The following is a 26,583-nucleotide window of genomic DNA, read 5'->3' as shown; positions in this document are numbered from 1 at the left end:
GGCTGAGGCAGGAGAATGGCGTAAACCCAGGAGGCGGAGCTTGCAGTGAGCTGAGATCGCACCACTGCACTCCAGCCTGGGCGACAGAGCGAGACTCCATCTCAAAAAAAAAAAAAGAGAGAAAAAAAAAAATTAGCCGGGTGTGGTGGTGAGAGTTTAAAGGCATCCAAGGGTTAAGTCTGTGATAGCTTACCAAAACATACAAGTCTGATCAGGAGAGTTTCTTGATGACTAGCTGTGGGCTATGCCTTTGTAGCACATGATCCCAACTCCAGCAGGGATATAGTTAGTGACCTGTTGGCTTTGTCTTCTCCCAAACTCCTGGATTACCACAAATTTCTTCTTTGTGCAGGAATCATTCCCTCACTCTATGCATATCTGCTGGAAAAAAAAAAAAGTTAAGATATTGTAGCTATTATATTGTAACAGCTATGATATTATAGCTCAGTAAATGCTGCTTTCTAAATATTGGCTAATTTAACCATAGCATGTCTTCAGTGTTAGATGCCAGCCCTCATTTTTATCAGGGGCTGAAGTTTGTTATTTCTTTGTGTTATTTGCTTGTGAAAATAAGTAGAACAAAAAGGATTAGAGACCTAACCTTGTATCCCAGTGAACCTTTTCTGACTCAAAGCTTCTATTCTTTTTTTTTTTTTCTGGAGACAGGAGCCTCTTTCTGTCGCCAGGCTAGAGTGCAGTGGTGCGATCTTGGCTTACTGCAACCTCCACCTCCTGGATTCAAGTGATTCTCCTGTCTCAGCCTCCCAAGTAGTTGGGACTACAGGCGTGTGCCACCATGCCAAGCAAATTTTTTTTTTTTTTTAATTTTTAGTAGAGACAGGATTTCACCATGTTGGCCAGTATGGTCTCGATCTCTTGACCTTGTGATCTGTCCACCTCGGCCTCCCAAAAAGCTTCCATCATTAGTCTTGGTGCTTCTGAGTGGCATTGGGTTAATAGTTTTCTGCCTAAGAAAAGAATTGGCTGGGCATGGTGGCTCACACCTGTAATCCCAGCCCTTTGGGAGGCTGTGGCAGGAGGATCATTTGAGCCCAGGAGTTCAAGACCAGCCTGGGCATCATAGGAAGACCCCATGTCTGCATAAAATAAATAAAGTAAATACAGCAATGCCAGACTTATTGACATGCACCTGTCATCCCAGCTTGTCAGGAGGCTGAGGTGGGATGATTGCTTGAGCTCAGGAGATCAAAACTGCAATGAGCTATGATCATACAACACCAGTGCACTCTAGCCTGAGCAACTGAGCAAGGCCATGTCTCAAAAAAAGCAGGGGAGTGTAGTCACCTCCCTAAAATGTTAGTTGAACAGTATGTATACAGAAGTCTAGAGGCTCTGTATTTTATCAGTATTTTCAAGGCATTATTTCTGCAGAAATCAAGTCAGTAAGACTCTTTGAAAGTCTAAACAAGGACGTTATAGGCAGAGGGGCTAAAGACAACATTCGAGGAAGCTAAAGTACTTGGGTGGGAGGTGATAGATAAAGGGCCAGTAGAAATAATGTCTCTTTTTATTTTTTTTCCATTAAAAAATTTTGTTTTAATAGCAATAGAGATAGAGGGTCTCACTGTGTTCCCTGAGCTAGTCTGGTCTTGAGCTCCTGGGTTCAAGCAGTTCTCCCACCTTGACCTTCGAAAGTGCAGGGATTATAGACATGAGCCACCGTGCATGGCAAATTTCTTTTTTTTTTTTTTTTTTTTCTGAGATGGAGTTTTGCTCTTGTTGCCTAGGCTGGAGTGCAGTGGCATGATCTCGGCTCATTGCAGCCTCTGCCTCCTGGGTTCGGGTGATTCTCTTGCCTCAACCTCCCAAGTAGTGGGGATTACAGGCACCCAACACTATGCCCGGGTAATTTTTGTATTTTTAGTAGAAATGGGGTTTCGCCATGTTGGCCAGTCTGGTCTTGAACTCCTGACCTCAGGTGATACACCTGCCTCAGCCTCCCCAAGTGCTGGGATTACAGGTGTGAACTACTGCTGCTGGCTCCAATGTCTCTTTTGGGTGGTGGATCCTGAAGAATAGCTGCTGGTTCTTTGGCGATGCCTGGGGAATACTGTGCAGGCTTTGTGATGGGCTCAGCAATGAGGCCTGTACAGTATCTTAGGTCTTGTGGGCCACAGTCTGCTCTCTTGACTGTTCACCACCACCTCCTGCCATTAAGTTTTTAAGGAAAAGAAATGATTTTATTATATTCTTTGGTAAACAAAGCAAATTAAGAAGCTTTATATTTTCCACATTTATTTAACAAACTCCCTATTTGTTTTTCTCTATAGTGATTCAGTTTAGAGACCTATTCAATGAAGCATGCCTTGATGTTGAATTTAGAGTCTACTTTTTCCAGAAGAAAAGAGCCAGGAAGCTCCAACAATAGGCATCTCAGAATATAAAAGTGTTACAGAAATGATGTAAATCAGGCCAGGTGCAGTGGCTCACGCCTGTAATCCCAGCACTTCGGGAGGCCGAGGCGGGCGGATCATGAGGTCCAGAGATCGAGACCATCCTGGCTAACACGATGAAACCCCATCTTTACTAAAAATACAAAAAAAAAATCAGCCGGGCGCGGTGGTGGGTGCCTGTAGTCCCAGCTACTCAGGAGGCTGAGACAGGAGAATGGCATGAACCTGGGAGGTGGAGCTTGCAGTGAGCCGAGATCGCGCCACTGCACTCCAGCCTGGGCAACAGAGCAAGACTCCATACCCCATATCCCCCCAAAAAAAAGAAGAAAAAGAAGAAAAGAAATGATGTAAATCAGCTGCCCTTCACTCTGTGTTCAGGTGGAAGATATCTCTAATTGCAATAGGAGAGGGCCTCTCTTTTATCTGGGACTAGAAACCCTTGCCCTACATACCTCATAATTATTTTAGGGGTAACTGATTTAATTGTCAGGAAAGAATAAGCTGTATCTTGTTTCTGTATATAGTCTACTTTGTGAATATTTTTATTTCATTGCTATGTGATTGGAATCAACTGAGGAAAGAGGAAAAAAATAAGATACAGGTTATAGAATTCTGAATTCTGAGGGGAATTCTGAGAATTATCAGTAAAATATGTTAAAATGTGATATTTTACTTCCACCAAGAATTAGGTCATATCTTTGTGTGAAAATAAATTATTATTATTATTTATTTTGTTTTATTTTATATGTATATTTTTTTGAGACGGAATCTCGCTCTGTCGCCCAGGCTGGAGTGCAGTGGCCGGATCTCAGCTCACTGCAAACTCCGCCTCCCAGGTTTACACCATTCTCCTGCCTCAGCCTCCCGAGTAGCTGGGACTATAGGCACCCGCAACATCGCCCAGCTAGTTTTTTGTATTTTTTAGTAGAGACGGGGTTTCACTGTGTTAGCCAGGATGGTCTCGATCTCCTGACCTCGTGATCCGCCCATCTCGGCCTCCCAAAGTGCTGGGATTACAGGCTTGAGCCACCGCGCCCGGCCATATTGTTAATTATTTTTTTGAGATGGAGTCTCATTCTTTTCACCCAGGCTGGAGTGCAATCATGCAGTCTCGGCTCGCTGCAACCTCTACCTACTGGGTTCAAGCGATGCTCCTGCCTCAGCCTCCCGAGTAGCTGGGATTAGAGGCATCCATCACCATGCCCAGCTAATTTTGTACTCGTAGTAGAGGCAGGGTTTCACCATGTTGGCTAGGCTGGTCTCGAACTCCTGACCTCAGGTGATCCATCCCCCTTGGTCTCCCAAAGTGCTGGGATTACAGGCATGAGCCACTCCGCCCAGTCTGCAGAAATAAATTATTAACCAGAGAAATTTTGACTATGGTTTTTATAAATGTTAGGTGAAACATTGCTCTAAAAGATACAAAATTATAACAAGCTGAAAAGTTTTTTTAAAATTTGCATTTTAGGCCTGGCATGGTGGCTCACACCTGTAATCCCAGCACTTTGGGAGGCCGAGGCGGGCAGATCACAAGGTCTAGAGATCAAGACCATCCTGGCTAACACGGTGAAACCCTGTCTGTACTAAAAACGACAGAAAATTAGCCAGGCGTGGTTGTGGGAGCCTGTAATCCCAGCCACTCAGGAGGCTGAAGTAGGAGAATGGCGTGAACCTGGGAGGCGGAGCTTGCAGTGAGCCAAGATTGCACCACTGCACTCCAGCCTGGGCAACAGAGCGAGACTCTGTCTCAAAAAAAAAAAAAAAAAAAAAAAAAAAAAAAAAAAATTGCATTTTAGTGGTTCAGTTTTTCAGTTGTTCTGAGTGCTAATAGTTGGACTTTATAAATTGTAAGAAGCAATCTACGGAGATTCTGTGATGAAGGAATTTATTGAGTGCCCTGTCTGCCTCACAGTCTCAGTCTTTATGATAGAGTCCTCTCACAAAGAGAGAAAAGATTTGAGGCTTTTTTGATTACTTATTTGCTTATTTATATATTTTGCTTCTTTGTTTTTGCCACAAATCCAAATGTAATGGAACCTTAGAATAAGAGAGACTTGTGGATCCCCTGGTAGGCACTGTTCTTTCTATGTTCCTGGAGCTAAGTTCATAGAATTACCTCCAAGACTATGGATCCCTGATTTTCTTTCATCATGATAAGAGGCATTTTCTAGAATCTGAATCTTACTTTAAAATGCATTTAAGACCTACAAGGAATGGTAGTGAAGTGGATGGAATATACTCTTAGCACCAGACACCTTTAAAATAATTAAGTTCTTGGCCAGGTGCCGTGGCTCACACCTGTAATGCTGGCACTTTGGGAGGCTGAGGTGGGCATATTATGAGGTCAGGAGACTGAGACCATCCTGGCTAACATGGTGAAACCCTGTCTGTACTAAAAATACAAAAAATTAGCCAGGTGTACTGATGGGTGCCTGTAGTCCCAGCTACTTAGGAGGCTGAGGCAGGAGAGTGGCGTGAACCGGGGAGGCAGAGCTTGCAGTGAGCCAAGATCACACCACTGCACTCCAGCCTGGGCAACAGAGCGAGAATCCGTCTCAAAAAAAGAAAAAAAATATATATATATGTGTGTGTGTGTGTGTGTGTGTGTGTGTGTAGATGTGTATGTATGTTTAAGTTCTCTTATGTCAGTGTCTGGCTTGGAGTGTATTGTGTTTCCAGAGCAGAATTCTTTTTTTTTTTTTTTTTTTTGAGATTGGGTCTCACTTTGTCACCCAGGCTGGAATGTAGCGGTGCAAGTTTGGCTCACTGCAGCCTCGACCTCACAGGTTCAAGCAACCCTCCCACCTCAGCCCCCAGAGTAGCTGGGATAACAGGCGCACACTGCCGTGCCCAGCTAATTTTTGTATTTTTTGTAGAGGGTTTTATCATATTGCCCAGGCTGGTCTTGAACTCCTGAGCTCAAGCAGTCCACCTGTCTTGGCCTCCCCAAGTGCTGGGGTTACAGGTGTGATCCATTGTGCCCAGCCACAGAGATCATCTTGAGACCCTGACTTCTGCCAGCTGTGATCCTAGTGGGTGGGACTCTGGGACTCAATGAAATAGTCAGCCGTTTTGCTTCAGAGAACACAAATAAGATTTTGGCTTGATGCTGGTTGTTGCTGGTGTCATAGTCTAAAATGTTTGTTGTCAAGAACATTGTAGTAAAAGTTTTGTTGTGCTTTCATCTAGTCAAGAAAAGATGAGAAGTAGCAGCTGACAGGGCAGTGTCTTCATGCCCCGCTACCTTACATTAGACACTGTAGTGGAATTGTGTTTTCATTGGAAGTCCCAGTGGGGCCTTATCTTCTGGATGCTCAAAGTGCAACTCAGATCCTGTTGGGTAAAAAGGCTAGTCAAAATGGAGGACATGGAGAAGGCCAACAGGCAGAGCTATAGAGTTAACATAGGGCATTCTTTGTACTTCCCTTAGCCACTGTACTTTCTTTCTTCCTCCATCTCCTCATTCCCTCTTCTGTCTCATTTTGATTTGGCCTTTGGGAATAGTGGGTTTTAAAAAATATTTGAACTATAACATATCCTTGTACCATAAAGAATGAGCCTGATTTACAAAGGATTTCTATAAAAAGTAATCTTTTATACTAAGAGAAATGACATATCTGTTTTGAACCTGTTACTTTTGTTCCCCTGGCTTTGCTCTTTCTGCAGGTCCATTTTACCGTCATGGTCTTGAAACTCCTGGTAGCAGCCATTTACTAGCAGCACTCTTTATCTTAAACACAACACCTAAAGTAATTGTAGGTGTTTTAAGAACAGAAAGCCCATCTTAAGCAGACCAGTCTGGGGGATTAGCAGTGCTATCAAGAAACAAGGGCTTTGTGGCAGTCTCTCTAAAAACTCCCTATGAGTCCATTTCCTGCAAACTTCTTTAGACTCTACTGTGTGTATCTTTTCATCAGAAGCTACCTCTTTGATGTGGGAAGTGTGATAAATTGACTGACTCTCTCGAATTTAAAAACCAAGACAATATGGTATAAAGAAAAACTGACTTTTAGTACTGTATGTGTTGCTAATTAGCTCTGTATTCTTGGGCAGACTACTCCATGTATCCCAGCCATCCATATGCCCTGCTTGTAAGAATCTAATGAGGTGATATTGTGAAGAATGCCTTTGTAAACTGTAAATTGCTTTGTGAATAAAGATACTACTCTGATAGACAGTACCAGTTCTCAGCCACCAATAACCTGATACTCCCATACTGTGTTTAGAAGAAACACAAAACAATGAAGAGTGATTGTGACTTTTCAATGTGAGTTCTATTCACAGAACTCATATACTTTTTCCCTGCCTTTTGATGCTATTTGTCTCTTTCTATGCTTTAATGGGAAGATCACACAGCAGTCATTTTCTCGGTACAAAGTATAGCTACAACTGAGCTTGTGTTGAAGATCTTTGACAAAGATGCAAAGCTGCTGTCCAGAAATGTTCTTTTCTTTCCATTTTTCTCTTGTACCTCCCAGTATCTTAAGAATCCTTGAGACTGGGCATGATGACTCATGCCTATAATCTCAACACTTTGGGAGGCTGAGACAGGAGGATCACTTGAGTCCAGGAGTTCGAGACCAGCCTAGGCAACATAGTGAGACCCCCCCCATCTCTACAAAAAAAATTTAAAAATTAACTGGGCATGGTGGTATGCGCTTGTGATCTCAGCTACTTAGGGAGGGTGAGGTAGGAGGATTGCTTGAGCCTCAGAAGTCAAGGCTGCAGTGAGTCGTGGTTGCACTTCTGTGCTCTATCTAGCCTCCAACCTGGGCAACAGAAGCGAAACCCTGTCTTTAAAAAAATAATAAAAAAAGAATATCCTTGAGGATTGGTTTTGAGCCAACGGAATGGGAGCATATGGTAGAGTCTCAACACTCTGACCCTAGTCCTTCTGACAGGCAGTCACAAAAGGAGATCATGAAGTCTCTAAGAGCAGCTGATGAAAATGGAAATGGGAATGTAGATGTTCAATCAGCAGCCCTCCAGACCCAGAGTTTGCTCCTCTGTGGTGTCTCTAGGTGGAGAGTAAGGACTTGATTTGCCATTCTGGAGTGCAAATATCTAGCTTTTTGCAGCTTCACATTAAGACTTCTTGAAATGTACTTAGTAATATCTATGTGTGACTTTGCCAAGTGATGGCTTTGGGATGGAAAGGATTTTAGCAGGTTTTAGTCTAATTTAAGCCTAATCTGACACTGCCGAGAAAGTAGGAGATGTCTTTGGTTTTACTTTCAAATATATGGTACCTCTTAGCCGGGTGCAGTGTCTCATGCCTATAATTCCAGCACTTAGGGAGGCTGAGTCAGGTGATCACTTTAGGCCAGGAGTTCGAGACCAGCCTGGCCAACATGGTGAAACCCCGTCTCTACTAAAAATACAAAAATTATCTGGGTGTGTTGGTGCACACCTGTAATCCCAGCTACTTGGGAGGCAGAAGCAGGAGAATCACTTGAACCCAGGAGGCAGAGGTTGCAGTGAGCCGAGATCATGCCACTCCAGCCTGGGCAACAGAGCAAGACCCTGTCTCAAAAAAAAAAAAAAAAAGATTATCTATCTGTCTTCTTTTTCTATACATATACATACATGCATATATACGTATATATGTACATATATATGCACAGACATATATATATATGGCACCTCTTTTTTTTTGAGACAAATCTTGCTCTGTTGCCAGGCTAGAGTGCAGTGGCATGATCTCGGCTCACTGTAACCTCCGACTCCCTGGTTCAAATGATTCTCCTGCTTCATCCTCCCAAGTAGCTGGGATTACAAGCACGTGCCACCACACCCAGCTAATTTTTGTATTTTTAGTAGAGATGGGATTTCACCATGTTGGCCAGGATGGTCTTGATCTTCTGACCTCGTGATCCTCCCACCTCAGCCTCCCAAAGTGCTGAGATTACAGGCATGAGCCACGGTGCCCGGCTTTTTTTTTTTTTTTTTTTTTTTTTTTAAAGAGATGGAGTCTCACTCTGTCGCCCAGGCTGGAATGCAGTGGTGCGATCTTGGCTCAGTGCAACCTCTGCGTCCCGGGTTCTAGCAATTCTCCTGCCTCAGTCTCACAAGTGCCTGGGACTACAGGTGTATATCACCTCACCCAGCTAATTTTTTGTATTTTAGTAGAAACAGGGTTTCACCGTGTTACACAAGCTGGTCTCAAACTGAGTTCAGGCAATCCACCCGCCTCAGCCTCCCAAAGCGCTAGGATTACAGGTGTAAGCCACCGTGCCCGGCCTATATGGTACCTCTTTAGGAACCAGCCCTGGTTAATCAGACACGTGGCTTTCATGATACCTTTGCTTGAGTAGCTTAATAACTCAATAAATCAAAAGATGAATAAATATTATATGTGTGAAGATACTCTATTAGATAATAGGCAATTAAGAATGGACATTCGCCGGGCGCAGTGGCTCAAGCCTGTAATCCCAGCACTTTGGGAGGCTGAGACGGGCGGATCACGAGGTCAGGAGATCAAGACCATCCTGGCTAACACGGTGAAACCCCGTCTCTACTAAAAAAAATACAAAAAACTAGCCGGGTGAGGTGGCGGGCGCCTGTAGTCCCAGCTACTCGGGAGGCTGAGGCAGGAGAATGGCCTAAACCCGGGAGGCGGAGCTTGCAGTGAGCTGAGATTCGGCCACTGCACCCCAGCCTGGGCGACAGAGCGAGACTCTGTCTCAAAAAAAAAAAAAAAAAAAAAGAATGGACATTCACGGCCGGGCACTGGGGCTCATGCCTGTAATCCCAGCACTTTGGGAGGCTGAGGCGGGTGGATCACGAGGTCAGAAGGTGGAGACCATCCTGGCCAACGTGGTGAGACCCCATCTCTGCTAAAATACAAAAAATTAGCTGGGCGTGGTGGTGGGTGCCTGTATTCTCAGCTACTCGAGAGCCTGAGGCAGGAGAATCACTTGAACTTGGGAGGCGGAGGTTGCAGTGAACCAAGATCGTGCCACTGCACTCCAGCCTGGTGACAGAGCAAGACTCTGTCTCAAAAAAAAAAAAAGAAGGGACATCTACTGAAGGTGATGCATCATCCTACCCATTCATTAATCTGACTCCCTACAGGTTACTTCCCTAGGAGACACTGACAGGTCTCTGTTTTCTGAAATCCAGAGAAAGGCAGCAATGGGGAGGGGTGCAGTGTATGTGTGTCATACCTGTGCTTGGTATATCTGGGTTGCCTGCGTATGATAGCAGCTGGGGAATCAAATCATAGATAAATTGTTCTCCTACAGGTTTGTCCTATGACCACCTGTTCTTATTAAGCAATTGGCTATATTGACCCTTTTTGGTTCTGGAAAAATAATAATAATTTTTTTAAGAGAGAAAAAGAAACAACTGGCTATGCTTCAACAGTGATATTAAAACCATTTAACATTCTTTAGCAGTGGTCACTGTCCACTTACGTCTAACTATGTGCAGGTTGAGAAAAAGTACTGCCTGAGTTATAGATGATCCTGTGGGAATGAGAAATCATTGCTTTTTTAACACATGAGGTAAAAGTAATCTCCAAGTTCACATGCTGATGGAGACTCCTGGCAAGAGGAGTTCCCTACCCTCAACAAAATGTCATCCACAGCTACTGGAAGATTTTTGTTGTCTGAGAAGTATAAAGTGCCTTAGAAATACCTGAATCCATTAATGCCTCCAACTGGTGAAATCAAAATTTGCAGGTGACTGAAATTGACAGTAGTGCCTTGTTTTGGTTCACTGTTCAAATGACAACCCACATGTTTTATGGATTGGGTATATAGATGTATGCTCTAACAACAAAATCTCCCTCCAGAGCCACTGTGTACTAAGCACCAGGTCCTCCAGTGATAGTTGGCTCTATTCAGTCTTTCATTCATTCAGCAAGAGCTTACTAAGCTCCTTTTTGGTACCAGATACTGTTTGGTGCTGAAAATAAATAAAAGGCCAGCAAGATTAAGTAGACTGTAAGATCTGGACCAGTAATTTGACAACACAAAGTACTGTTGCAAAGATACAGTTTCTGATGTGTAGTGACCATTCTCTATGAAACCTTAGTCTTTCAGGAGATTAAAATGGGTGGTGAAATTGTCATACCTAGCAAGCAAGCAAGGTGAAATGAGTGGCTATTTGACTCCCACCTGCTGATGCTGGTCTTTTTTGGTTCCTAGGGCTTATAATGATCAACATTTCTTGAGCCCTCACTATATTGTATGCTAAGCTCTTTACATGTATGAATTTACTTAATCTTCACAACCACCCTAAGAAGTAGGTACTGTTGTCCCTACTTTACAGATGAGGAAATGGAAGTACAAAGAAGTTAAGGACCTTGCCAAAGATCATTGAGTAGAGGCAGGATTCAAATTTAGGGAACCCAGCCCACAGTCCATGCTCTTAAAGATGTTATATACTGTCTCTGGGCTTAGAAGGGTTCATTTTAGGTCGGACACGGTGGCTCACGTCTGTAATCCCAGCACTGGGAGGCCGAAGCAGGCAGATCATGAGGTCAGGAGTTCGAGACCAGCCTGACCAACATAGTGAAACCCCATCTCTACTAAAAATACAAAAATTAGCCAGGCATGGTGGCATGTGCCTGTAGTCCCAGCTACTCGGGAGGCTGAAGCAGGAGAATTGCTTGAAGCCAGGAGGCAGAGGTTGTGGTGAGCTGAGATTGCGCCACTGTATTCCAGCCTGAGTCACAGAGTGAGACTCTGTCTCAAAAAAAAAAAGATGCTGGGCGCAGTGGCTCACGCCTGTAATCCCAGCACTTTGGGAGGCCGAGGTGGGCGGATCACCTAAGGTTGGGAATTCGAGACCAGCCTGACCAACATGGAGAAACCCCATCTCTACTAAAAATACAAAATTAGCCAGGCGTCGTGGTGCATGTCTGTAATCCCAGCTATTCTGGAGGCTGAGGCAGGAGAATTGCTTGAACCTGGGAGGCGGAGGTTGCATTGAGCCAAGATCATGCTATTGCACTCCAGCCTGGGCAGCAAGAGCGAAACTCTGTCTCAAAAAAAAAAAAAAAAAACAAGAGGGGGTGCTTCATCTTGACGAACTTCCTGCGTTGGTAGAGCTTGGTAGAGTGGTTCTTCCCAGATCCTTCCGCGCATACAGAGCCTGTCTCTTTTCTGATTGGTCCCTAAGGCCAGATTACCTGTCCCTATTACTGAGCAGAAGCTGGTGAATGAAACAGGAGATCCCTCAGTCAAAAAAAAAAAAAAAGGAAAAAGAAAAATGAAGCAGGAGATCCCTTCTCTACAGCCCAGATGTAAGTCCAGCTCTGCCCTTCACCACCTGGGTGACCCCACCTCTGTGAACATAGATCCTAATCTGTAAAGTGGAGATAATGTTATTTCATCGGATCATTTAGGGAATTAAATAAGATAATGTACTTAGCAGTTTCTGGCTCTGAGTAAGTGCTTAATAAATGTTAGCAATTTTTATTATCGTTGTCCTTAGCCTTGAGAACAAGCCAGGGAATAGTTTCTCAGACCAGATGCTAAGACCTAGGTAGATGGGCAATTTTCCTTGGTTTTGACAAGAAAATAATTTTATCCTGTGTATTTCTCTTGACTTTTTTGATGTGAAAAGCAGAGAGGTAAAGCATTATTTGACAGATGTATGGATTCAAGCAAGAAACTGAGGTCCAATTGCAAAGAAATGGCTTGTATAACTCAGAGCCCTGTCTGAGGAAACACAGAGGACCCTAGAGGGCGGAGAATGAACACAGCGCAGGGGCTAGTTCCAGAGTCGCATTCTCGGTTAGTTCACTTTCAAGTGTGGGTGAGGGTCCCTTGTTAGTAGGCAGAAATTTTTTTTCCCCTTCTCCAACACATATCTGCTGGCTAGTGTTTATTAAACAAAACTTTATTTTAATGTGAAATAGAATTCATGACTTGTCCAAAATGGAGAGGCAAGGGAGCTCTTTAACAGGCTTATTGAGCCCCTTTTCCCACCTGTTCCTGTTCCAGACTTTCCCAAAGGCTTACTTGCGAATGGTTGCTCCTCAGATCTCAGGGCTAGCTCACTCTATAGGCTCCAAGCCAGAGTGATACCGCCGCCGCCGCTGTTGCTCCCACCAACCATTCAGTTTCCTGCTGTAAGGATGTAACTTGCTGTGAAGCTTTCACCTTCCTCCTTTCTTCCTGTCTTCAGTGTTGTATGTCTTTGTCCTGGTGCTTTTGCCATACAGCCAGTGTTTCAAAGAAAATTTTCAGGCACTAAAGTTATAGCCCTTACTCCCTTTCCAAGGAGATATGAGATAGCTGTGGAAAAGAAGAGGGCTCCTCTGCCTCTGTGCAGAAGGAAGAGTTTACTTCTTGATAGTGTGCTAGCTCCTGAGCTAGGTGGGGGCCTTTACTCAAGAGAGTGCATTACTTGACCTCTGGACAGGTAGACTGGGCATAGCCCGTCCAAGGACAGCACCCTAACCTACAGGAACCAAGGCCGAAGACTGATTTTACCTTCTCGCACTCCCGTTTCCTAAGCTAAAGCTTGCTCTGCAACACTGCCCCAGGTCTGTGGCTTAAAACAGCGATTTCCTTTGCCAGTGAATTAAGCTCACTCTTATAAAATGTTTCAGCTTGGGGATTGGAAAGGCTCTCTGTGCCTTTCTGTCTCTGTCTGTTTCTCCAAGGGTTGATGTTGATGGCTTCTGTCTTTGTCTTTACAGGGAACTCTAATGATCCAGGACAAAGAAGTTACCCTCGAGTATGTACCAAGCCTGGATTTTTGGTACTGCAAACGAGTAAGTACCAAGAATCCCTTTCTTTAGAAGTAAGCATCTGGAATAACAGCTCCTCCATATCTCTAGGAAGGCTGCCTGCTGACTTGCATTCCCAAGGACAAAGCTCTTCTTCCTCAGGTCACTTCAGTTGAACAGGAGGAGGTCAAGAAAAGGTCATTCATAATTTGTCCTTCCTGGCTGCTACATGTGGCCATAGAGGGTTCTGGACCTGCAGTTGGAGACACTTTCCCAAGGACATGTGCCATTATTTCTGTCAGTTATAAACATAACAGTTCCTTGACATATAATATCTTCTCACCTCTCCTAGAGGTGGTCATAAAGGAATTCTTGTTTGGAAAAGTAGGTTTGGAGAGACTAGTTCTTTAAGAGTTGTACATTTTTTGGATATTCTTGGGTTTCCAAGGGTATAGAACTTCAGACACCAAGGCATTTTACCTCTATTAAACTCCATATTCTCTTAGAGTGGGATATTTAAAATTTTAGGCTATACTCTTTTTGTTTTTGAAACAGAGTCTTGCTCTGTTGCCCAGGCTAGAGTGCAATGGCGCGATATCTGCTCACTACAATCTCCGGCTCCTGGGTTTCAGCGATTCTCCTGCCTCAGCCTCCCAAGTAGCTGGGATTTCAGACATATGCCACTTCGCCTGGCTAATTTTTGTATTTTTAGTAGAGATGGGGTTTCACCATGTTGGCCAGGCTGGTCTTGAACTTCTGACCTCAAGTGATCCACCTGCCTCGGCCTCCCAAACTGCTGGGATTATAGACATGAGCCACCGCACCTGGCCTATTTATTTATTTATTTATTTTGAGACACAATCTCGCTCTGTCACCCAGGCTGGAGTGCAATGGCGCGATCTCAGCTCACTGCAACCTCTGCTGCCTGGGTTCAAACGATTCTCCTGCCTCAGCCTCCCAAATAACTAGGATTACAGGCGCCTGCCACCATGCCCAGCCAAATTTTTTGTAGTTTTTAGTAGAGATGGGGTTTCACCATCTTGGCCAGGCTGTTCTTGAACTCCTGACCTCATTATCCATCCACCTCGGCCTCCCAAAGTGTTGAGATTACAGACGTGAGCCACTGCACCCAGCCGGCTATACTCTTTAAAGGTCCAGTTTGATGCAGTGAGCATGAAAATATAATTTGTTTTCATTGCTACTACTTAGTGTCAAAAATAATTATGAAAAATGTGTAAAGTTTCTGAGCCCTGACACACTAAAAATGTTACAGGACTTGAATAAATTTAGTAAAGACGTTAGCTTTACATTCGTGTTAGTAGAATACAACTTGAATAGCTATGATTGTCATTAGCCAAAGTACTCATATTCCATGGATATACTCCCTTAGGTTGTCATTTTAGGAAGATATTTCCTTTCCTTTTATTTAGATAAAATACATGTAACATTATATTTGCCATTGTAACCATTTTGAAGTATTAATTCAGTGACATTAAGTACCTTCACAATGTTGTGCAGCTATCAACACTATCTACTTACTAGAACTTTTTTTTTTTTTTTAATAAGAGATGGGATCTCACTATGTTGCCCAGGTTGGTCTCGTAGTCCCTGGCTCAAGTCATCCTCCCACGTCAACCTCCCAAATAGCTGGGACTACAGGTGCCATCATGTTCAGCTTAATTCCAGAATTTCTTTTTTCTTTTTTCTTTTTTTTTTTGAGACAGGGTCTCACTCTGTTTCTCAAGCTGGAGTACAGTGATGTGATCATGGCTCACTGCAGCCTTGACCTCCTGTACTCAAACGATCCTCTCACTTTGGCCTCTCAAAGTTCTGGGATTACGGGTGTGAGCCACCATATCTAGCCTCAGACCTTTTTTAAACCCCCAAAAGGAAACCTCATATCATTAATCAGTCACTTGCCACTTCGTCTTCCCCTAGTCCCCAGGAACCATTAATCTTTTTTCTATCTCCATGGATTTGCCAGACTCCATGGATTTGCCTAGTCTGGGTATTTCATATAAGTGGAATCAAAATATGTAAACTTTTGTGTTGGCCTTTCACCTAGCATGTTTTCAGAATTCATGTATGTTGCAGTATTTATCAGTACCTCATTTCTTTTTGTGGCTAAATAATATGAATATATCACATTTTTTTCATCCATTCCTCAGTTGATGGACATTTGGGTTGTTTCTGCCCTGACTGGTATGAATAATAGAACCTTCGTGTGCTAGTTCTTGTTTGAACAGCTGTTTTCAGTTATTTGGGGGTATGTATCCGGGAGTGGAATTGCTGGGATCATATGGTACTTTTATATTTAACTCTTTGAGGAACCACCAAACTGTGTTTATTGTATTATTATTATTATTATTAGCAAACTTTCATAGACCATAGCTATACCATTTTATATTCCTATCAGCAATATATAAGGGCTTCATTTCTCCACCTGCTTGCTAACGTTTGTTCTTTTCCCTTTTTTTTGATAATAGCATCCTAATGGGTATGAAACAATATCTCATTGTGGTTTTGATTTGCATTTCGCTAATGACTTTGAGAGTCTTTTTTCATGTGTTTGTTGGCCATTTGTATATCTTCTTTGGAGAAATGTTCAACCAAGTCCTTTGCCCTTTGGAATTGATTTGCATGTCTTTTTGTTGTTGAGTTGTAAGAGTACTTTATATTTGCTGGATATTAATCCCTTGTCAGATATATAATTCGTAAATATTTTCTATGTGTTAAGTTTTCTATGTGTTATGTTTCACTTTCTTGAGAGTATCATTTCTTAAAAAAAGAGAGAGAGAGAGAGATAAGGTCAGCCAGGTATGACTCCTGGCTGTAATCCCAACACTTTGGGAGGCTGACGTGGGCAGATCACTTGAGCCCAGGAGTTCGAGACCAGCCTAGGCAACATGGCAAAACACCATCTCTACAAAAAATACAAAACTGGGTGTGGTGGTGCATGCCTATAGTGCCAGCTACTAAGCAGGCTGAGGTGGGAGGATCACCTGAGACCAGGAGGTTGAGGCAGCAATGAGCCATGATAGTGCCACTGTACTTCAGTACTGCAGCCTGGGTGACACAGCAAGACCTTGTCTCAAAAAAATTTTTTTTTAACCGGGCGCGGTGGCTCACACCTGTAATCTCAGCACTTTGGGAGACCGAGGCAGGCGGATCATCTGAGGTCGGGAGTTGGAGATCAGCCTGACCAACATGGAGAAACCCCATCTCCATTAAAAGTACCAAATTAGCTGGGCATGGTGGCACGTGCCTGTAATCCCAGCTACTCCGGAGGCTAAGACAGGAGAATCCGCCTGGGAGGCAGAGGTTGCAGTGAGCCGAAATTGCGCCATTGCACTCCAGCCTGGGCAACAAGAGTGAAACTTCATCTCAAAAAAAAAAGACAATGTTTAAGTTTATTATGTACCTATTTAAATAGGCAATATTATTCATAATAGCCAAAAAATGGAAATAACCAAAATGTCCGTTGGCTGATGGATGGATGAACAAAGTTGGCATATCCATTCAATGAAATGCTATTTGACAATGAAAAGGAATAAAGTACTGATGCATGTTACAACCTAGATGAACCTTGAAAACACTATGCCAGACATAGAATACCATACACTGCACAATTCCATGTCCCTAAGGGTAAGAATGGGGGGAGGTAACTCCACTAGATTTCTTTTGGAGGTGATGAAAATGTTTCAGAATTAGATTGTGGGGATTGTTCACTACACATTTACTAAAAATCATTGAATTGAACACAAAAAATAGGTAAGTTTTATGGGGTTTGTTTTTGTTTTTAAGACAGAGTCTTTGTTTGTCACCCAGGCTGGACTGCAGTGGCACAATCTTGGCTCACTACAACCTCCACCTCCCAGGTTCAAGCGATTCTCCTGCCTCAGCCTCCCGAGTAGCTGGGATTACAGGCGTGTGCCACCATACCTGGCTAATTTTGGTATTTTTAATAGAGATGGGGTTTCTCCATGTTGGCCAGGCTGGTCTTGAACTCCTGGCCTCAAATGATCCAACTGCCTCGGCCTCCCAAAGTACTGGGATTACTGGCATGAGCCATCATGCCAAGCCTGTTTTATGGTATTTAAATTATACCTACTAAGGTCAGGATCCCAACTGTGCCACTCACTAACTGTGCCACTCACTAGCTGAAGTGTCACATGCTTTATTTGTTGGCATGTAGATACTCAGTTGTCCCAGCACCGTTTGTTGAAGAGACTATTCTTTCCCCATTGGCACTTTCCCCATTGTTAGAAATCAGTTGACCATAATCTATAGGTTTATTCCTAGATTCTCAGTTTTATTCTGTTGATCTATATGTTTATGAATAGCACCAGTTACTACAGCAGCTCTCCTGTAGTAACAGCTCTCAAATCCCAGTGACTTAAAATAACAAGCATATTCTTCATTCACATTACATGTCAGGGACTATGGGTTGTTTGCTACAGTTCTGTTCCATGTGGCTTCTCATCCCAGGACCCAGACAGAAGAAACAGTCTCAATATGAGGCAGTGTCCTTCTGGCTAAGGGAGAGAGAGGTTCATTCACACAAGCAGTGGCTGCTAAGCCTTCTCTTAGACCTAGTGTAGGTCGTGTTCACTCATGTTTTATTGGTGAAAGCAAGGAAGGCACATGACCAAGGGTGACAATGGAGAGAGGAAGTATACTCCCCCTGTGGGGAGGCATGACAGCCACTTGGCAGTGAGCAGGGGTGTGTGTGTGTGCATGCATGTGTATAATCTGTTTATAGGGAAGGGAACAATGAAATAACTGACTATAGTGATCTTACTCAAGTGAGTTAACGTCTCTAGTTTCCTCATCTACAAAATGAGGAGATAGGAGTACCCATTTCATGGAGTTTATTGGGGTTGTCAGGATCAATAAGTGATGACATATATGTAGGCCAGATACATGGTATGTACTATTTAAGAATTAGCCAGCTGGGCGCAGTGGCTCACACCTATAATCCCAGCAATTTGGGAGGCCGAGGCGGGCAGATCGCTTGAGGTAGGGAGTTCAAGACCAACCTGACCAACATGGAGAAACCTGGTCTCTACTGAAAAATATAAAATTAGCCGGGTGTGGTGGCACACGCCTGTAATCCTGGCTACTCGGGAGGCTGAGGCAGGAGAATCTCTTGAACCCAGGAGGTGGAGGTTGTGGTGAGCCGATATCATGCTATTGCACTCCAGCCTGGGCAACAAGAGCAAAACTCCATCTCAAAAGAAAAAAGAAAAGAATTAGCCACTGCTGCTATTGTTACTGTTTTCTCAACTCCATCTGGCAGACCTTTACTCGCCTTATAAGGCCCTCCTCAAATACTATCCTCTTTATAGTTCTTACTCTTTGATATCCTGCAAACCAAGTTTCTGCCCCCATGGCATTTGGAAGCTCAGTGGCAAAAGTTGAGGGATTTCAGGGTTGGGCAGTGTGTTTGACATTTTGTTCACAAGTTCAGACAAGAATAATTATATTCACATTAAAACTATCTCCTCCCTGCAGTCCACCTTGGGCAACAGAGGGAGACTCCGTCTCAAAAAAAAAAAAAAGTATCTTCCCTTATTCTGGGCTAGTGAATGTTCCCTTTCAATGTCTTTTAGATAGCTGCCAGAGACACTATCTGTATCTCTTCCTCCTACCTTGTACCTCATTATCAGTGTTTGAGAAAGGAGTTGATAATTGAATTCTTCTCAGTTCTAGCAAAATGTGATTGGAGATCTCACAATCAGTTCAGGTCCAAGTTTTGGGTGCAGACTATAAATGGCTTTGGGACAGTAGTATTCTATAAACCATTTAACAGTAGTTTTTAAAGCATATTTCCTATAGGAATCTTTATCCAGGGCAAAGGCATTTGTGCTGCACCAAAGTCCCAGATGCCTTGTTAGAAGGTAGCTCTCAAAAAGTAGCTCTTTAGATCCTGTCTGCCAGCTCTGATCAGTGGGGAATATCAGATTCTTTTTTTAAGCTTTGAGGGGATCTGGGATATGGCTTGTTTCTTTAATTTTTGAAAGGTTTCACTTTGTTAGATATACATAAGATTTTAAAAAATGTTTTCGGTCAAATTGAATTATTTATTTCTTCCTTACAGTGTAAGGCAAGCATTGGTGGGCACCGATCTTCCTGTTCATTCTGCAAGAACCCAAGGGAAGGTGAGTGGCAAAAGTAGTAGCAGTTTTTATCTTGTTCATTGAGCAAAACAAATTTCATGTTTTCCTTGGCTTTGAAGAATTATCATCCCTAAATCCAAGTTGATCTACAAACCTTTCTTTTCTTTTTTTTTTTTTTTTAATATGGAGTCTTGCTCTGTTGCCCAGGCTGGAGTGCAGTGGTGCAATCTTGGCTCACTGCAACGTCCGCCTCCTGGGTTCAAGCAATTCCCCTGCCTCAGCCTCCTGAGTAGCTGGGATTACAGGCACGTGCCACCACACCCTGTAGCCCAGCTAAATTTTTTGTATTTTTAGTAGAGACGGGGGTTTCACCATGTTGGTCAGGCTGGCCTCGAACTCCTGACCTTGTGACCCAACCACCTTGGCCTCCCGAAGGTGCTGGGAATACAGGTGTGAGTCACGGTGCCTGGCCTGCAAACCTTTTTTTTTTTTTTTTTTTGAGACAGAGTCTCACTGTGGCCCAGGCTGGAGTGCAGTGACACCATCTCGGCTCACTGCAAGCTTCGCCTCCCAGTTTCAAGTGATTCTTGTGCCCCAGCCTCCCAAGTGGCTGGGATTCCAAGCATGTGTCACCACACCTGTGGCTAATTTTTGTAATTTTAGTAGAGACGAGGTTTCGGCATGTTGGTCAGGCTGGTCCTGAGCTCCTGACTTCAGGTGATCCACCTGCCTTGGCCTCCCAAAGTGCTGGGATTACAGGCATGAGCCACCATGCCCAGCCTTTTAAAAGTTTTGGGCCGGGCGCGGTGGCTCACGCCTGTAATCCCAGCACTTTAGGAGGCCGAGGCAAACATGCCGAAACCCCGTCTCAGTTACAAAAATTAGCCACAGGTGTGGTGGCACATGCTTGGAATCCCAGCCACTTGGGAGGCTGAGGCACGAGAATCACTTGAACCCAGGAGTCAGAGGTTGCAGTGAGCTGAGATCTCGCCACTGCACTCCAGCCTAGGCAACAGAGTGAGAAAAAAAAAAAAAATTGCAGTTTGATGCCCAGCTTAACGTGACCTGTTAGTAAATGATTTCAGATCTTATTTTCACTAGAGGAAAGAGATAAGGTCATGGGCTCCTAGTCTAAAGTGGCTAAGTGGGCAGCTGAGCAGAGGTCAGTATATTTTTATTTGGAATACATATAAGGCTTAAGGATGTTAGGTTGAAAAAGAGTATGACGTCCATCTATATGGCAAACCTTTTCCCACTCTCACTTCTTTGAAGTTACTGGGAATCATTTGCTCTATTGTTTTCTCTTTTACACTCTGTAAGCATTTCAGGATTTTCAAGAGAAAAACATTTGTTAAAATAACAGTAAAAATATAAATAAGAGAAAATAATCAGGATGTGGGGAACATTTTATTATTTTGAGGAATAAAACTACCAGCCTCTCAAGCACTTATCTTTTTTTTTTTTTTTTTTTTTTTTTTTTTATTTGAGACGGAGTCTTGCTCTGTAGCCCGGGCTGGAGTGCAGTGGCTGGATCTCAGCTCACTGCAAGCTCCGCCTCCCGGGTTCACGCCATTCTCCTGCCTCAGCCTCCCGAGTAGCTGGGACTACAGGCGCCCACCACCTCGCCCGGCTAGTTTTTTGTATTTTTAGTAGAGACGGGGTTTCACCGTGTTAGCCAGGATGGTCTCGATCTCCTGACCTCGTGATCCGCCCTTCTCGGCCTCCCTAAGTGCTGGGATTACAGGCTTGAGCCACCGCGCCCGGCAGCACTTATCTTTAATATAAATTTCTTTAGAGAAATTTTAGGTAGGCAACTTCGAAGAGTCAGACACATGGATCTGTAACAACAGTCCTGTAGTCATCCCTTAAGGAAAGCCACAGAATGACCATAAAATATAGTTCAGTGCAGGGATTCAGGTAGCCTTCTATTTGTTCCAAGGTTAGAATTTAATGTGCCTACAAGGAGTTTCTTCCGTGGGCTTTTGGCCTCTTGTGGAGATTTTAATCTGGTGAAGACTGAAAGGCATGTGTTCTGAAAATCTTTAGGGGAATGCTCTGTATGTTCTAGAGACCAAACCAAAATGTGGGAAGGGGGATGAACAACTGAGATTTTTGCTTGTTGGGTCACTTCAGGATAGGCAAAGTTGTGTTTTTTACCCCCCACAAGAAAGATTTTTTTTCATAGCTATTCTAACAAATGAATAGTTTATGAAAACCTTTGGGCACCATACCACTAAGATGAGACAGCTTTATCTGGAAACCTGTCATGCTATTATGTAATCTCTATATTGCTCTCATATGATACCTCATTTTGAGCCACATGGCTTCCAGTGAACCATCCAAGAATGAATGAATTACAAAAATGTGCCCCTAATTATAAAACAAACTATAAAGACAAATTATCCTGCTGTAGTAGGACATTTGAAATAAGTCATTTATATTTTGAAGGACATCTGCCCATTATGCTTATTTGCATGTAAATGAGCTAAGTGCAGATAAGGTCTGTTCCTAGCTTCACTGGAGAAGGGCCTGTGGTCTTACAGGATTTGAGTAGTTGTTTGAGCACTGTAACACTGGAAGAAGCAAGGCTTCTAGAAGTGTGTTTGGGATATGTGTTTCTACTAAACCTTAAGTAAGGGCCATATCTTTGGTAATTTTGTCCCCAGATCTGTTGTTATCATTGATTATAATAGGTTCAAGGTGTCATGAAGGATTTGTTATATTTAAATGTTGGGTAAGTGATAGAGAGATTTTATAAGATTACATTTTTTAAATGCTTGGATAGTTTCTTCTGTGAACTATTTCATGTCCTATCTTAGCTTCACTTAAAATATTTTGTCAGGAACTGTCAGAGGACTTTTTATTAGATATTTCTGAGACAATATTAAAAGCATTCCAGGCCAGGCATGTTGGCTCACACCTGTAATCCCAGCACTCTGGGAGGCCGAGGTAAGTGGATCACCTGAAGTCAGGAGTTCGAGACCAGCCTGACCAACATGGTGAAACTTCGTCTCTACTAAAAATACAAAAAAGTACCCAGGCATGGTGGTGGGCACCTATAATCCCAGCTACTCGGGAGGCTGAGGCAGGAGAATCGCTTGAACCCGGGAAGCAGAGGTTGCAGTGACCAAGATCATGCCATTGCACTTCAGCCTGGGCAACAAGAGCAAAACTCCATATCGAAAAAAAAGGCATTCCAGTATGAGTATTTGCTGGCAGATAAGGAGAAATTACAGTAGTGGTGTTTTTCTTTTTTTTCTTTTTTTTTTTTTTTGGATAAAGCCTTCTACAGATTCTTTTTTTCTGTTCCACTAGTGACAGAGGCCAAGCAAGAATTAATAACCTACCCTCAGCCTCAGAAAACATCCATACCAGCACCATTGGAAAAACAGCCCAACCAGCCCCTAAGAGCAGCTGATAAGGAACCTGAACCCAGGAAGAGGGAAGAAGGACAAGAGTCACGCTTAGGACATCAAAAGAGAGAAGCAGAAAGGTATCTGCCTCCTTCTCGAAGGGAAGGGCCAACTTTCCGAAGAGACCGAGAGAAGGAGTCATGGTCTGGAGAGACACGCCAGGACGGAGAGAGCAAAAGTAAGTGGTTTGTCAGGGCACATACCAGACTGTGATCATCACAATGGAGCATAGATGGCCAATGTTATGTCCAGGAGCTATCTGCTTTCCAGTACCCTAAGAGATCTGTGCATGGCCTGATGACAGAGGCCATTGCTTTCTGTGGACCTTACTATACTCCTTAAAGGAATCTGTGCCCTTCAAATAGTAAATTGCTATATGAATGCACTAAGGCATGATTTTAGATTTCTGAGTATTGGTGAAGAAAAGTATACAGTATTTATTTGTTTAGCATTTCTTTACAGAACCAGCCTTGCTAGTAGCATCTATAGTAAAAAATGACAGGCTCTTGGGACTTCAAAAATTTATCTTTCTCTTCCTTTTATTGCTCTTCTCCCATTTATGGTTGGTTCAGCCATCATGCTAAAGCGTATCTATCGTTCCACACCACCTGAGGTGATAGTGGAAGTGCTGGAGCCCTATGTCCGCCTTACTACTGCCAACGTCCGTATCATCAAGAACAGAACAGGCCCTATGGGACATACCTATGGCTTTATTGACCTCGACTCCCATGCGGTGAGTTTCCTCCACGTTGGATTGGCCTAGGGACAGATGGCTAAAGAACCTTCAAGAAGGTTTGAGGGACTTCTTGATCATTTGAAGATTCTTGTGTGCTACCTGATATCATAATCACTCTTGCTCTCTCCTTTGGGTTTATTGTTCATTCAGGTGAGGTGACTGCCCTCAAAAGTTAGGATCCCGTGTGGTTTTCTGGGTTCATTTTTTTCTTGTGTCATTTACTGTTTCCAACTTACTCGCTTATGAAGAATCTGAGTACTGAATCCTTCATGATTTTAGTGAACTTTCTGATTTATTTTATCCAGCCACAGATGGTTTTATATTTGATGATAAAACATTTCCTCTTTTTCCTCAAAGTATTTATAGATTCCTGTGGCTTAAATTTTTAGTTGCAGGGGGTTTTTCTATGGAAGTAAGGTGAAGATAATGAAAGTCATTGGTATTTCTTAGATTTTTCATGCCCAAAAGTCACAAGGGACTTTGTAAAGTGAAATCTGATTGATGATAGTTGCACCCTAAAAGAAGAGGATTTGAATTTCTGAAGTTTACACCAGAACTGACATCTATTCTGATTCCTGTTTCAATCAGTCCTTCATTAAAAGTTGCCTGTTTCTGCCAGTATGTTCTTACTGGTAAAATTTTGACAAATACAATGTAGTAAATTTATCCTCTGAGAAGGAAAATCCATGTTCACTTCTCTTTCAAAGGAGAATTTTTCTGTCTTTGAGTTCTGGCTTTTTCTGTCTCTGGGTTCAAGTGTGTCTGGTTCTATAGGAAGCTCTTCGTGTGGTGAAGATCTTACAGAACCTTGATCCACCGTTTAGCATTGATGGAAAGATGGTAGCTGTAAACCTGGCCACTGGAAAACGAAGGTAAGGCAGAAGGGTGAGGATCTCTTGTGCTGCCCCCACTTGTGTTTTTGGGAGGAAACTCCTTTTCCTGGCTGGAAAGACAGTAAAGCATGATGTCCTCCTCACATGGACTGCTTCAGATAGGTGTTTATTACAGTTTCTTTCTGAAGCCTGACTTGTCCTGACTTTCAAATTGTTTTCTTTCTTGAATAATATTAGGTACTTTTGTCCTTTCCCTTTTGACTGTCTGATATCTTTGGGTCCCAAATGGCCTAGCATGGTAGCACATACCTGTATTCCCAGCTACTAAGGAGGCTGAGACAAGGATGGGGGGCGGGTTATGTGAGCCCAGGAGTTCTAGGCCATAGTGTGCAATGATGATGCCTGTGAATAACCACTGTACTCCACCCTGGGCAGCACAGCAAGACCCCATCTCTTAACAAAAAAATGGTGGTACAGTTTTGGATGTGCAGACAGATCTCAATACATTCTTGCCCCTTGCAATCCTAGGAAAATGCTGTCCTAACTTTTCCTTCCCCTGACCTTGTGCATATTTCCATAGGACTGGGAAATCTAATTTCTCTTTACTCCTTCACTCATCTTGACCCAGGAGTGGTAACTTAGAAATGGCCATGTCAGAGAAACAGGCTTACAAATATGGGGCATATCTTGCTCTAGCACCTTCCACTTAATGACTGTTTTGCTCCACCACTTGGCTTTGTAAGAGTCTTACTGCTCATCGGCCAGGCGCGGTGGCTCACTTCTGTAATCCCAGCACTTGGGGAGGCTGAGGCAGGTGGATCACGAGGTCAGGAGATTGAGATCTAACATGGTAAAACCCTGTCTCTACTAAAAATACAAAAAAAAAAAAAAATTAGCTGGACGCGGTGGTGGGCGCCTGTAGTCCCAGCTACTCTGGAGGCTGAGGCAGGAGAATGACGGGAACCTGGGAGGCGGAGCTTGCAGTGAGCCGAGATCGTGCCACTGCACTCCAGCCTGGGTGACAGAGCAAGATCCGTCTCAAAAAAAAAAAAAGTCTTGCCGGGCGCGGTGGCTCAAGCCTGTAATCCCAGCACTTTGGGAGGCCGAGACGGGCGGATCACGAGGTCAGGAGATCGAGACCATCCTGGCTAACACGGTGAAACCCCGTCTCCACTAAAAAATACAAAAAATTAGCCGGGCGAAGTGGTGGGCGCCTGTAGTCCCAGCTACTCGGGAGGCTGAGCCAGGAGAATGGCGTGAACCCGGGAGGCGGAGCTTGCAGTGAGCTGAGATCCGGCCACTGCACTCCAGCCTGGGCGACAGAGCGAGACTCCGTCTCGGAAAAAAAAAAAAAAAAAAAAAGTCTTACTACTCATTCTTTCAGGAGTGTCTGGACCACCCAACCTGCTTGTTGTCTAGGCTGGTTCCTTTCCCTGTAAAACGGGGAACAGAAAATTTCTCAATAGGAACTGTGGGATTAAGTACTCGCCAAGTGCCATTTGGTAGCAGACTTAAGAATTGTTGTGTTATCTGTTGCAGAAATGATACTGGGGACCATTCTGACCACATGCATTACTATCAGGTAGGCTGTAAAAGGTGGGGAGTGCTCTATTAAAATCCTCAGGTGACTGTAAGGGTGACCTTGAATTTTCTTTAGTGGGTGACTGTTAAGGTGACTGACCATTGGATAGTTCTGTAATTTTAACTTGCCTTTCTGTGATAGGGTAAAAAATATTTCCGAGATAGGAGGGGAGGTGGCAGAAATTCAGACTGGTCTTCAGATACAAATCGACAAGGACAACAGTGTAAGTAACCCTTGTTTTATTTCTGTTGCTCTTTTTTGCTTGACTTGCTACTCAGTACTTGACATCTGTGTGATCACAGTTGGCAAGATACACTGTTGACTGAGGGTGCTCATCCAGAGAGAGGCATCTGTAGATGCACTTATTTGTGTTGGTCACCCTAATTCTTGGGTTGTTCTTGATGAGTCTCCAGTAAGGACTTCATTGGACAGAGACTAACATTGGCTGTGATCTTGTTACCTTTAGCATCATCTGACTGCTACATATATGATTCTGCTACTGGCTACTATTATGACCCCTTGGCAGGAACTTATTATGACCCCAATACCCAGGTGAGTTTGGGACTTCTTTTTTTTTTTACCCTGTCAATGATGCTTTTGAGAAAAGCTCCCATAATTTGCTACTTGAGGATTTTATTCCCTGGATTCTGTGGATGCTCATTGCATGAAAAGTGGAAAAGTTTAGATCTATGGAAACAGAACTGTTGCCTATATGGAAAATCAGTGCCTTTTGGCAATACAGGTAAGAACAGTATTGCTCTTGAAAAAGTGTACAGTGGATGGTCTGAATGTGTCCTGGCCC

General features: G+C 43.4%; 1 protein-coding gene across 9 annotated transcripts in view; it reads left to right on the top strand.

The window, feature by feature from the left end:
• RBM6 (RNA binding motif protein 6) overlaps positions 1-26,583 on the top strand; it is a 123,450-nt gene that overhangs the window by 80,969 nt on the left and 15,898 nt on the right. For 7 of the 9 annotated variants that reach the window (XM_038003891.2, XM_038003899.2, XM_038003897.2 and 4 more), the window contains 8 exons: positions 13,069-13,143; positions 19,199-19,259; positions 22,533-22,808; positions 23,203-23,363; positions 24,141-24,238; positions 25,739-25,781; positions 25,923-26,004; positions 26,248-26,333. In XM_038003891.2, the coding sequence (XP_037859819.1) occupies positions 13,069-13,143; positions 19,199-19,259; positions 22,533-22,808; positions 23,203-23,363; positions 24,141-24,238; positions 25,739-25,781; positions 25,923-26,004; positions 26,248-26,333 (882 nt within the window). Of the gene's footprint in view, positions 1-11,990; positions 12,158-13,068; positions 13,144-19,198; positions 19,260-22,532; positions 22,809-23,202; positions 23,364-24,140; positions 24,239-25,738; positions 25,782-25,922; positions 26,005-26,247; positions 26,334-26,583 lie in introns of all 9 variants that reach the window. The other 2 variants (XM_073010156.1, XM_038003892.2) reach the window with 2 other exon arrangements.

This window comes from Chlorocebus sabaeus, chromosome 22 (genome assembly GCF_047675955.1).
Source record: "Chlorocebus sabaeus isolate Y175 chromosome 22, mChlSab1.0.hap1, whole genome shotgun sequence".
NCBI classification, from domain to species: domain Eukaryota; kingdom Metazoa; phylum Chordata; class Mammalia; order Primates; family Cercopithecidae; genus Chlorocebus; species Chlorocebus sabaeus.
The sequence above is the reverse complement of the archived record's forward strand: the minus strand, read 5'-3'. Positions and strand labels throughout refer to the sequence as shown.